This window comes from Nematostella vectensis, chromosome 14 (genome assembly GCF_932526225.1).
Source record: "Nematostella vectensis chromosome 14, jaNemVect1.1, whole genome shotgun sequence".
NCBI classification, from domain to species: Eukaryota; Metazoa; Cnidaria; class Anthozoa; order Actiniaria; family Edwardsiidae; genus Nematostella; species Nematostella vectensis.
Window position 1 is genome coordinate 6,990,543 of NC_064047.1, and position 13,394 is coordinate 7,003,936.

The 13,394-nt window shown below is 43.1% G+C and overlaps 1 protein-coding gene and 1 long non-coding RNA gene across 2 annotated transcripts; both read right to left on the reverse strand.

Annotated features, from left to right (window-relative positions):
* Positions 1-7,604: 7,604 nt before the first annotated feature.
* Positions 7,605-12,246, reverse strand: LOC125559860 (short-chain collagen C4-like). Its single transcript, XM_048721925.1, has 7 exons — positions 11,992-12,246; positions 11,573-11,619; positions 10,417-10,452; positions 10,150-10,176; positions 9,723-9,758; positions 9,490-9,624; positions 7,605-8,285 (listed from the first exon to the last, which is right to left on the reverse strand). The coding sequence occupies exons 1-7, from the start codon at positions 12,228-12,230 to the stop codon at positions 7,804-7,806; spliced, it is 1,002 nt and encodes a 333-aa protein (XP_048577882.1). The 5' UTR covers positions 12,231-12,246; the 3' UTR covers positions 7,605-7,803.
* On the reverse strand, positions 10,459-11,455 carry LOC125559861. Its single transcript, XR_007306555.1, has 3 exons — positions 11,228-11,455; positions 11,112-11,139; positions 10,459-10,755 (listed from the first exon to the last, which is right to left on the reverse strand). It is a non-coding gene; the product is annotated as an uncharacterized LOC125559861 (long non-coding RNA).
* Positions 12,247-13,394: the final 1,148 nt, after the last annotated feature.

The following is a 13,394-nucleotide window of genomic DNA, read 5'->3' on the forward strand; positions in this document are numbered from 1 at the left end:
CGACTCGCCACAAGAATTTTCATGTTAGTCGCTGCAATAGGGACTTCTTATACCCGCCTCACCCGCCCATACTAATGAGCTAAAAACGACCTTGGCTTGAGAAACACAGCGACTCGCCACAAGAATATTCATGTTAGTCGCTACAATAGGGACAATTTGGTAGGATAATTCACAAGGTTACTAACATTGTCTGTCTTGGGAATTCATATATTAGCTAACTTAGCAAATTAACTTACTAGTACTAGTAAATGAAATTGGGGGCGAGAAAGTTTAGTGGTATTATTTTAAAATTTTATAGAATTTTAAAATTTTATAGATAAAAACATACTAGTAAACAAAATTTCGGGGCGAGAAAGCAATCCGACAACTCGCCCCGACATTTGGTTTACAATAACTATACTATAACTATACTATTAAATGAAATTACGGGGCGTAAAGCAAAAACGACAACTCGCCCCGAGATTTGGTTTACTAGTAGTAAGTAATTATAATACCGAGAAATTACGGGGCGTAAAGCAAAAACGACAACTCGCCCCGAGATTTGGTTTACTAGTAGTAAGTAATTATAATACCGAGAAATTACGGGGCGTAAAGCAAAAACGACAACTCGCCCCGAGATTTGGTTTACTAGTAGTAAGTAATTATAATACCTATAAATTACGGGGCGTGAAGCAAAAACGACAACTCGCCCCGAGATTTGGTTCACTAGTAGTAAGTAATTATAATACCTATAAATTACTGGGCTTAAAGCAAAAACGACAACTCGCCCCGAGATTTGGTTTACTAGTAGTAAGTAATTATAATACCTATAAATTACTGGGCGTAAAGCAAAAACGACAACTCGCCCCGAGATTTGGTTTACTAGTAGTAAGTAATCATAATACCTATAAATTACGGGGCGTAAAGCAAAAACGACAACTCGCCCCGAGATTTGGTTTACTAGTAGTAAGTAATTATAATACCTATAAATTACTGGGCGTAAAGCAAAAGCGACAACTCGCCCCGAGATTTGGTTTACTAGTACCAAGAAATTACTGGGCGTAAAGCAAAAATGACAACACTCCCCGAGATTTGGTTTATTAGTACCAAGACATTACGGGGCGTAAAGCAAAAACGACAACACGCCCCGAGATTTGGTTTACTAGTAATAAGACGCGATCGCGTGAAGCCGTGCTTAGAGTACGCCGTGTAATACAACACTGGCTGTCCGGGCTCCATGACCCTCTTTAGTATTGGGTACGCCTTGCTTGTCCACCACGGGTCCGTCGCTCGCCGTCGGCCCTTGTCCTGAAGGTCTTCCTCGTTTACGGCGATGTACACCTCCGTCCCGACCTCCAAGGGGACCTCTAGGGGAGGCTTTTCGGCTTTGAGAGGCACGCGCCTCAGCTTTATGGCGTCCTCAGGCGCAAGGCCAGTCATGCGAGTCTTCGTTGCGTTCATGTCCGAGATGACGATTGGCAGAGCAGTAACCCACTCGCGGTTTGTCTCGCCGGACGCAAGCTCCTTCGAGTACTGCGCACGAAATAGGCGCTGCGCCAGCCAGCGATGGAAAGACTCGGTGAAAGCTTGGCTCCTGTGGTGCCCAGGCTCAGCCCGTCGGACCTCCACCCCGTGGTCTGTTAGGAGCTTCGTGGTAGCACCCTTGAACTCCGTGCCGTCATCAACCATGAGGACTTTAGGCCATGTGAGAGGTCCCTCTTCATAGATGCCAGCGAGTTCGCGGGAGACGACGGCCGCGCTCTTAGTCCTCAGTGGGCGGGCGGCTTTATATCGTGAAGCAACGTCAACGACAGTCAGGGCATACAGTCAGGGCATACACGAAGCGCCTCTTTCTTCGCTTACGTCTACTCTGGGGTGGCGGGCTCGACACTGTCCGCGGCTGCTACCTCCCGTTGGCTCCGCGCGTCAGCGCTTGCCGTTCCGGTGTCGGCACGACAGTCCACATGACGCGCTATGTGTAACGCCCCGGCGGCTAAAGCCATCAAACGGCCGCGGCGTAGGGCCAGGCTTCCGCACAATGTGCGGAGCTCGTTGTTGACGATGTAGTCGGACACTAGGTCATTGTGAAGATCGACCACGCTGTCTATCGGCAGCGCCATGCCTACTAGCTTGGTCGTAAGCTTCAGAAAGCAGTCTACCAGGCCAGGGCCCATACATACCTCTCAATAATACCCCCAAAGCTCATACATACCCCTCAATAACACCCCCACAGGATCATACATACCACTCAATAATACACCCAAAGGCCTATACATACCCCTCAATAATACCCCAAAGGATCATACATACCCCTCAATAATACCTCCAAAGGCCTACCTGCCTACATACCCCTCAATAATACCCCCAAAGGCCTACCTGCCTTTGGAGGTATTATTGAGAGGTATGTATGATCCTGTGGGGGTATTATTGAGCGGTATGTATAGGCCTTTGGGTGTATTATTGAGTGGTATGTACGACCCCTCAATAATACCCCCACAGGATCATACATACCTCTCAATAATACACCCAAAGGATCATACATACCCCTCAATAATACCTCCAAAGGCCTATACATACCCCTCAATAACACCCCCAAAGGCTCATACATACCCCTCAATAATACCCCAAAGGATCATTCCTACCCCTCAATAATACCCCCACAGGATCATACATACCTCTCAATAATACCCCCACAGGCTCATACATACCTCTCAATAATACCTCCACAGGCCCATACATACCTCTCAATAATAAACACACAGGCCCATACATACCTCTCAATAATAACCACACAGGCCCATACATACCCCTCAATAATACCCCCACAGGCCCATACATACCTCTCAATAATACCCCCACAGGATCATACATACCTCTCAATAATACACCCCAAGGCCAATACATACCCCTCAAAAATACCCCCACAGGCCCATACATACCCCTCAAAAATACCCCCACAGGCTCATACATACCTCTCAATAATACCCCCACAGGCCCATACATACCTCTCAATAATACCCCCACAGGCCCATACATACCTCTCAATAATACCCCCACAGGCCCATACATACCCTTCAATAATACCCCAACAGGATCATACATACCCCTCAATAATACCCCCACAGGCCTATGCATACCTCTCAATAATACCCCCACAGGCCCATACATACCTCTCAATAATACCCCCAAAGGCCCATACATACCCCTCAATAATACCCCCACAGGCCCATACATACCTCTCAATAATACCCCCACAGGCCCATACATACCTCTCAATAATACCCCCACAGGCCCATACATACCTCTCAATAATACCCCCACAGGCCCATACATACCTCTCAATAATACCCCCACAGGCCCATACATACCTCTCAATAATACCCCCACATGCCCATACATACCCCTCAATAATACCCCCACAGATCCATACATACCTCTCAATAATACCCCCACAGGTCCATTCATACCTCTCAATAATACCCCCACAGGCCCATACATACCTCTCAATAATACCCCAACAGGCCCATACATACCTCTCAATAATACCCCCACCGGCTCATACATACCTCTCAATAATACCCCAACCGGCTCATACATACCTCTCAATAATACCCCCACAGGCTCATACATACCTCTCAATAATACCCCACAGGATCATACATACCCCTCAATAATACCCCCACATGCCCATACATACCTCTCAATAATACCCCACAGGATCATACATACCCCTCAATAATACCCCACAGGATCATACATACCCCTCAATAATACCCCACAGGATCATACATACCCCTCAATAATACCCCACAGGATCATACATACCCCTCAATAATACCCCACAGGCTCATACATACCTCTCAAAAATACCCCACAGGATCATACATACCCCTCAATAATACCCCCACAGGCCCATACATACCTCTCAATAATACCCCCACAGGTCCATACATACCTCTCAATAATACCCCCACAGGCCCATACATACCTCTCAATAATACCCCCACAGGCCCATACATACCTCTCAATAATACCCCCACAGGCCCATACATACCTCTCAATAATACCCCCACAGGCCTATACATACCTCTCAATAATACCCCTACAGGATCATACATACCCCTCAATAACACCCCCACAGGATCATACATACCACTCAATAATACACCCAAAGGCCTATACATACTTCTCAATAATACCCCAAAGGATCATACATACCCCTCAATAACACCCCCAAAGGATCATAAATACCCCTCAATAATACTCCCACAGGCCAATACATACCCCTCAATAATACCCCCACAGATCCATACATACCTCTCAATAATACCCCCACAGGTCCATACATACCTCTCAATAATACCCCCACAGGTCCATACATACCTCTCAATAATACCCCAACAGGCCCATACATACCTCTCAATAATACCCCCACCGGCTCATACATACCTCTCAATAATAACCCCACAGGCCCATACATACCTCTCAATAATACCCCCACAGGCCTATACATACCTCTCAATAATACCCCCACAGGCCCATACATACCTCTCAATAATACCCCCACAGGCCTATACATACCTCTCAATAATACCCCCACAGGCCCATACATACCTCTCAATAATACCCCCACAGGCCTATACATACCTCTCAATAATACCCCCACAGGCCTATACATACCTCTCAATAATACCCCCACAGGCCTATACATACCTCTCAAAAATACCCCCACAGGCCCATACATACCCCTCAATAATACCCCTACAGGATCATACATACCCCTCAATAACACCCCCACAGGATCATACATACCACTCAATAATACACCCAAAGGCCTATACATACTTCTCAATAATACCCCAAAGGATCATACATACCCCTCAATAACACCCCCAAAGGATCATAAATACCCCTCAATAATACTCCCACAGGCCAATACATACCCCTCAATAATACCCCCAAAGGCTTATACATACCTCTCAATAATACCCCCAAAGGCCCATACATACCCCTCAAAAATACCCCCACAGGTCCATACACACCCCTCAATAATACCCCAAAGGCTCATACATACCTCTCAATAATACCCCCACAGGCCCATACATACCTCTCAATAATACCCCCACAGGCTCATACATACCCCTCAATAATACCCCAACCGGCCCATACATACCCCTCAATAATACCCCAAAGGCTCATACATACCTCTCAATAATACCTCCAAAGGCTTATACATACCCCTCAATAATACCCCAAAGGCTCATACATACCTCTCAATAATACCCCCACAGGCCCATACATACCTCTAAATAATACCCCACAGGCCTATACATACCCCTCAATAATACCCCCACAGGCCTATGCATACCTCTCAATAACACCCCCACAGGCCTATACATACCCCTCAATAATACCCCCACAGGCCTATGCATACCTCTCAATAACACCCCCACAGGCCCATACATACCTCTCAATAATACCCCCCACAGGCCTATACATACCCCTCAATAATACCCCCACAGGCCTATACATACCCCTCAATAATACCCCCACAGGCCCATACATACCTCTCAATAATACCCCCACAGGCCCATACATACCTCTCAATAATACTCCCACAGGCTCATACATACCCCTCAATAATACCCCCACAGGCCCATACATACCCCTCAATAATACCCCCAAAGGCTCATACATACCCCTCAATAATACCCCAAAGGCTCATACATACCCCTCAATAATACCCCCACAGGCTCATACATACCTCTCAATAATACCCCCACAGGCCCATACATACCTCTCAATAATACCCCAAAAGGCCTATACATACCTCTCAATAATACCCCCACATGCCCATACATACCTCTCAATAATACCCCCACAGGCCCATACATACCTCTCAATAATACCCCCACAGGCCTATACATACCCCTCAATAATACCCCCAAAGGCCTACCTGCCTACATACCCCTCAATAATACCTCCAAAGGCCTACCTGCCTTTAATAATACCCCAAAGGCCCATACATACCTCTCAATAATACCCCCAAAGCTCATACATACCCCTCAATAACACCCCCACAGGATCATACATACCACTCAATAATACACCCAAAGGCCTATACATACCCCTCAATAATACCCCAAAGGATCATACATACCCCTCAATAATACCCCCAAAGGCCTACCTGCCTACATACCCCTCAATAATACCTCCAAAGGCCTACCTGCCTTTAATAATACCCCAAAGGCCCATACATACCTCTCAATAATACCCCCACAGGCTCATACATACCTCTCAATAATACCCCCACAGGCCCATACATACCTCTCAATAATACCCCAAAAGGCCTATACATACCTCTCAATAATACCCCCACATGCCCATACATACCTCTCAATAATACCCCCACAGGCCCATACATACCTCTCAATAATACCCCCACAGGCCTATACATACCTCTCAATAATACCCCCACAGGCCCATACATACCTCTCAATAATACCCCACAGGCCCATACATACCTCTCAATAATACCCCCACAGGCTAGTACATACCTCTCAATAGTTCGTTATGTCACTTGTGCACCAGGCATTACTCAGAGTCATTTCCCATATCAATCAATGGTTGTCGTTTTTCTCAATTGTCTAAAAGAGCCTGGCGCGAGCGCGGGAAACCTTTTGATAATCTATAACGTTAGGGTCTTGGCTGGTTTCAAAATGACGGTCAGCATAATCGCTGTAAAACATTAATTCCTGTATGTCTACGTGTAAATTCTCGACGTGCACTGTTCAAAGAGAGGAAAACGAATGAAGCGGCGGACTCCCAAATATGGTATGTAATTCAAAATAAGGAATTGGCTGAGCAAGCGAGAAAAACTACAATTTTCAAAACAAAATTGTTTGATATGACTATGATTTTTATTTCCAGCCAATCTCGTTCCCAGAGCCCACATACATGCTGCTGGTCAAAAGGTAAAAGACTTTGGAATGAGGTTGAGTTCCATTTTAACTACAATAATGATTGCGCATGTGCAGTGCCCAACTTGAAGACGGACTCGTAATCATTGGCTAAAGTTGCAGGGAGAGAAGGAAGAAAGAAAAGAGGACCTTACAAACAAGGCACCAGAAGGCTTCTGATCTGGTGGACGAAATTTTTCAGTTGTGCGCTATGCTAATAACAGGGTTTTTTTCAAATCATATTTGTTGCACAAATTGTTCTCCGTCCTACATCCACATCACCATAAAATCCAGGAGCACGTGCTCCTCCTCCCCCCCCCCCCCCCCCATCATTACGAATGTGTTAAAAAAATGACAATTACCAGTAAGGGCGTGGCTGTGTCCCCCCAAAAGATTTCCAAGCCTATGTTACAGCTCTGAAATTCATACATCAAACGAAATAAACGGCTCCACTCTATTTGCGATTTCGCATGAAGAGACCATGGATGTGGTATTTTCAAATATTATTAAAATGAAAAGGATCAAGACAAACCCATGAGTATCTCAAATCTGTGTATACCAGCCAAAAGTAACAAGCATTGTATGGCATAGACCAACATCTGTTTAGTTTACTTTTTTTTATATGTGTTCTAAGCAAACAAGACAGAATATATTTACACTACACAATTTCAATTTTTTAAAGATTTATTTTTTCATTAGACATACAACTGCTGTGAATAACAGCAGAGCACCGTATACTATAAACCCGATAACTTTTCTTTTATTCTTATTCAATCAGTCATGCAACAGCTTGTGAGCGAACTAGACACATTGTTACCCTACACCTTACAAATATTTTATTATTCCATCAATCGTACAACTGGAATCACTTGGTGCAGACTACGCATGTCAGCTCATACCCTTCTACATACGGGGCACACGGTAGTGTCCCACACCTCCCCTCCACGGTAAACAGCAGGGCTCCGTTATGGTTAGGGCTAGTACCCGGGACATACTCGGCATCGTTATCCACGCACACGAACTGACTTGAGTGCTTGTGAAAGGCGTGTGACGTCATCAGGTAGCCGTAGTACTCGCGGGACCATCCCGCGGGACAGCGGGCGACTGCGGGTATCATGAGCTGGGTGCTGCGGGACGGGACGTAACACACGGCGCACGGGACATCGTGTTCATGAAGGGCTTTTCCACGTGTGAAGGGGCTGTGGTCATAGACTTCATACTCGGCGCCGTACATGTAGCCGCTGTGCTGATGTCCCGGGGTGAAGTTTATGTACTGGGGGGTCTCGGGGAGACACACGTACTCTGCCGCACCTCCAGGGTGATCAAGCCACTCCCCGCCGACACGCCCTTTAAGGAAAAGGTATATGAAACAAAAGACAGCGGCGTAGCCAGAATTTTTAACACGAGGGGGCCCAAAAGGCCTTTTCAAGGCATTGTCTCCTGTGTTTGAGATAATGTCTCATCATACATTTACTGTATTTTTGGCTGCTAGAAGGGGGGGGGCGTCGTGCCCCCTTGGCCACCCCCCCCCCCCCCCGAGTACGAAAAAATCTGTTACCTCCCATCAAAGGCAGCCCCTTATGGCTCATACGGTAACTACCTAGGATCGTTATGATCATAACGCACTCGTTATTTTTCCTCCTTTTTGGTACCCATGACTAGTATCCTTTTGTCACGCTAGACATTTTCCATATAATCAAATATTCAGTCAAAGTGAGTAGTTTTAGAATCAATAAAAACAAATTAGTGGTCAGGTTTCTTTAGTTTCAAGATTTTGTGGTTATTGGGATAAGGATAAGTAGTTTCATGATTTAGCGGTTATTAGGGTAGTCATATAGTAGATAAGATAGGAGACCTTGACTTGATTTTATTAGATATGTTATCATGAGCCTTTAGAAAGCATCATTGGTAAATGATATGGTATCGGGAAAATACCACTGTTTTGACATCTCTTTTTATAATTTGTACCCGCGGAAAACTTGAATTTAGTAACAGGAAACCAAGAACACCTGGAGCCGTGCGTAAGAAAAATAAGAGGCGACAGCCACTTGTTTTATCGATTATTTCTTAATTCTCGTATTTCGCCCCTACTAGACCTAAAAACATCATCACACGATTAGCCTCATAAATAGCCGGACTTAGGCGTCCCGGTATAAAAAGATATTCATTGCGTGTGTGCTCCCGATGCCAAAAATAGTTATTGTCTTTATAACGGATTAAGGGATTAGGTCATATTTAACCTATAACTGATAAAGGTAACAAAAGTTAATAAAACTATAAAATTGCAGCACGGACGCGGCTTGCCCTTGTGGTCTAGTTCCAAACAAAATAAGTTTAAAAATACACGTGTGAGAAGGAAAAACAACTTGCACAGCTGGACCGCAGAAGGACAGGCCGCTCTGAGTAGAGCATATAAAAAGGAAAAGGTTTTAGTGCAAGATATATCAGCTTTTACTACCCTGTTGTCGAGGAGAATAAAACTGGTACTTCCCGCCAAGCGGTCAGCTAGTCCTTTCTCCATCATCCCCTCGCAACTATACACGTATCCTACCTTTGTAGACGAGCAGCGCGGAGCCTGAGCACGAGGTCTTCCCCCATCGCACGTACTGTACACCAGAGGACCCCCTGGGACCGGGGGGACCCCTCGCACCAGTCCCTCCCTGAGCACCGGGCGCTCCCTTTGGACCTCGATGATCACGATTTCAAAAATGAAATTATATGATACAAAAAATTGATTTTAAACGAATTTAAATAAAAATGGATTTGTCTTTTGTTAGTACTCACCATTCAGTCCTGGTTTTCCGTCCTTTCCGTCTCTCCCTATGAATGATGGGTAATTCAAAATGTTCAGTGACAGTTGATATTTTATTATTTTTAACCAATTTTTAGCCAGGATATCCCCTTCAGCATTGCTGATAAAAAAAACGATGCCATTGATTGATATGTCAAAAACAAAAATAACTGTTTTTCATAAAAGGTTAAAAACACAAATCGCCTTTTACGCCTTTTTTTGCGTGTAGAAAATAAAAATATATTTGATGATGATATATTTAAAAATGATATATAATGATGATCATGTTATTAGGCATATTTCATATTTAAAAATGTACTTCCTTTTTTCAAAATCTGAAGTGTTCAATAAAATCTTAAAATGTTCCTTTTTGTTAAAATAAGAAATTTCTTCTACAAAAAATAATAATAAATGGTTTACCTGGTTTTCCATCACGACCATCTCTACCTAAAAGATAAATTAATAATTAATAATTAATAATTTTGAAATCGAAAAACCCTCTTAAGATACAAAAACGAGCAACGAGAATGCAGGTAACCGAAGCGACCCAGAAAACAGTCCCTCCCTTAGCAGCTGGCACTGCCTTTAGACCTCCAAGATCACGACGTTAAGAAAAATAGAATAAAATGATAAATAAATTCATTTTAAACAAATTTAACAAAAGACTTGTCTTGTTTTAGTACTTACCGTTCAGACCCGGTTTCCCGTCCTTTCCGTCTCTCCCTATGATGATGATGATGGAAAATTCAACATGGATGTTACTAAAACGGGGAGCGGGGAACAGGGATCTGGGAACGAGTGATCAGCGGTAGGGCACAGCGATGTAGCAACCTCACGTGCGTCTCTTTGGCTCTTCTCTCGTTAAAATGGATGGTAAGTGAAATCTCTGACTCTGTTTCTAACAATTATGAATAATTCATGCGTGGTAGTTTAGTGCGAGCTGAAATCACAAGCTGCTGTTTTTCTTTTACAAGTTTAACAATGTCTGAGCTTGAGTCCAAGTCTGAGCTTGAGTCTGAGCTTGAGCTGTAATAAAGTGTACAGAAGAACCAATAAGATGGGGCCAGAAAAGTAATAACATTTTGCAATAGTCTAATTTAGTAAACAGTCAACTTGGTGTTAGAGGAAAGAAGGGTCATGGTCACGGAAAACAGCAGCTTTCAACATCTCATAAAAATACTGAAAATAGCACCTCAAATTTGTAAAGAGTGCTTTTCATCACTATGGGATGAGAATTTGAAGTCATGGCAATGTAGGATTGCAAAAATATCCACGGATTCAAAATATGTTTCCATAAATCTCTTTTCAAGTTTACCATTGCGATTTTAGCTCGCACTAAACTACCCAAGCAAACTGTTATCATATTATCCCTTTCAACATACCATTCACTTGACTTGATCTCTATCACATCTAAAATAAGAGAAACGTATTAGATTCGATTCAATGGGCGCATGAATTATTCATAATTCTTAGAAACAGAGTCAGAGATTTCACTTACCATCCATTTTAACGAGAGAAGAGCCAAAGAGACGCACGTGAGGTTGCTACATCGCTGTGCCCTACCGCTGATCACTCGTTCCCAGATCCCTGTTCCCCGCTCCTCGTTTTAGTAACACACATTCAACATGTTCAGTGACTGCTGATATTATTTTATTATGTACTGATGTATGTGTTATTGATTATGTAATATGTTATGCATTGATAGTCACCTCGATGCCGTTGGAGTTATGTATTGATAGTCACCCCGGCATTGGGAGTTATGTATTGATAGTCGCCTCGAAGCCATGGGAGTTATGTATTGATAGTCACCTAGAAGTCATGGGAGTTATGTATTGATACTCACCTCGAAGCCATGGGACTGTTGCTCCGCCTGAGAGAAGGGCTTTCATTCTGGCAAGAAAAATATAATTGTCAAATATCAAACAGAACAAGAAAAAATTTCTATTTATCATTACCACAATCATCAAGCAATTATGCCTAGGTTTAACAAGTTTTTAAAAGATTCGGTAAATAGCCACATAACAATTTAACTGAATTAGAAGCCAGCAACAATATATGAGCAAATTCGAAAGCAGCTAGTAGATGAATCCCCCACGCGCTGTGATATCTCTGATTCCCTTTTTTATCAAAATCCAACAGGCTTTGACACATGCAGAAAACTCAATAAAAGAGTTTAACTCTGTAGGAGAAATTTATTAATATTGATACTAATGCTAAAATATTACAAATTTTCCTAAAACGATTTGTTTTATGTACACTCACTCTTTCTCGATGCTTTCCAGTCTGTTATTGAGTTCTGCGTTGGTGGGAATGCCACGTCGCTCTAACTCATCAGCCTGTTCCCGAGTCCTCAGTCCCTGGTCCTCCATTCCATCTTTCTCAGCCACTAGTACGGTAGCACAGAGCGCCACAAACAACAGCACAGTGATACGAGTACACAGGGGCATCTTCATCACTCGGCGATAACCTCTCGACTGACTACTTGCAAGATATTCAAACATCCTGTCCGTAGGAACTTTACGGTGAGTCTGACCTGTTCATGTTTTTTGCTCCTTCTTATACCCGCCCATACTAATGAGCTAATAACGACCTTGGCTTGAGAAACACAGCGACTCGCCACAAGAATTTTCATGTTAGTCGCTGCAATAGGGACTTCTTATACCCGCCTCACCCGCCCATACTAATGAGCTAAAAACGACCTTGGCTTGAGAAACACAGCGACTCGCCACAAGAATTTTCATGTTAGTCGCTGCAATAGGGACTATTTGATAGGATAATTCACAAGGTTACTAACATTGTCTGTCTTGGGAATTCATATATTAGCTAACTTAGCAAATTAACTTACTAGTACTAGTAAATGAAATTGGGGGCGAGAAAGTTTAGTGGTATTATTTTAAAATTTTATAGAATTTTAAAATTTTATAGATAAAAACATACTAGTAAACAAAATTTCGGGGCGAGAAAGCAATCCGACAACTCGCCCCGACATTTGGTTTACTAGTATAACAATAACTATACTATTAAATGAAATAACGGGGCGTAAAGCAAAAACGACAACTCGCCCCGAGATTTGGTTTACTAGTAGTAAGTAATTATAATACCGAGAAATTACGGGGCGTAAAGCAAAAACGACAACTCGCCCCTAGATTTGGTTTACTAGTAGTAAGTAATTATAATACCTATAAATTACGGGGCGTAAAGCAAAAACGACAACTCGCCCCGAGATTTGGTTCACTAGTAGTAAGTAATTATAATACCTATAAATTACTGGGCGTAAAGCAAAAACGACAACTCGCCCCGTGATTTGGTTTACTAGTAGTAAGTAATTATAATACCTACAAATTACTGGGCGTAAAGCAAAAACGACAACTCGCCCCGAGATTTGGTTTACAAGTAGTAAGTAATCATAATACCTATAAATTACGGGGCGTAAAGCAAAAACGACAACTCGCCCCGAGATTTGGTTTACTAGTAGTAAGTAATTATAATACCTATAAATTACGGGGCGTAAAGCAAAAACGACAACTCGCCCCGAGATTTGGTTTACTAGTAGTAAGTAATTATAATACCTATAAATTACTGGGCGTAAAGCAAAAACGACAACTCGCCCCGAGATTTGGTTTACTAGTACCAAGAAATTACTGGGCGTAAAGCAAAAATGACAA

What these genes read in the sequence shown, in the direction of transcription:
- LOC125559860 (XM_048721925.1), bottom strand. Translation starts at nt 12,230, where the DNA reads ATGTTTGAATATCTTGCAAGTAGTCAGTCGAGAGGTTATCGCCGAGTG. An exon ending in AACAGTCCCATGGCTTCGAG is followed by an intron (nt 10,453 to 11,572) that starts GTGAGTATCAAT and finishes TCATCATCATAG; the next exon opens with GGAGAGACGGAAAGGACGGG. An exon ending in CGGGAAACCGGGTCTGAACG is followed by an intron (nt 10,177 to 10,416) that starts GTAAGTACTAAA and finishes TTTATCTTTTAG; the next exon opens with GTAGAGATGGTCGTGATGGA.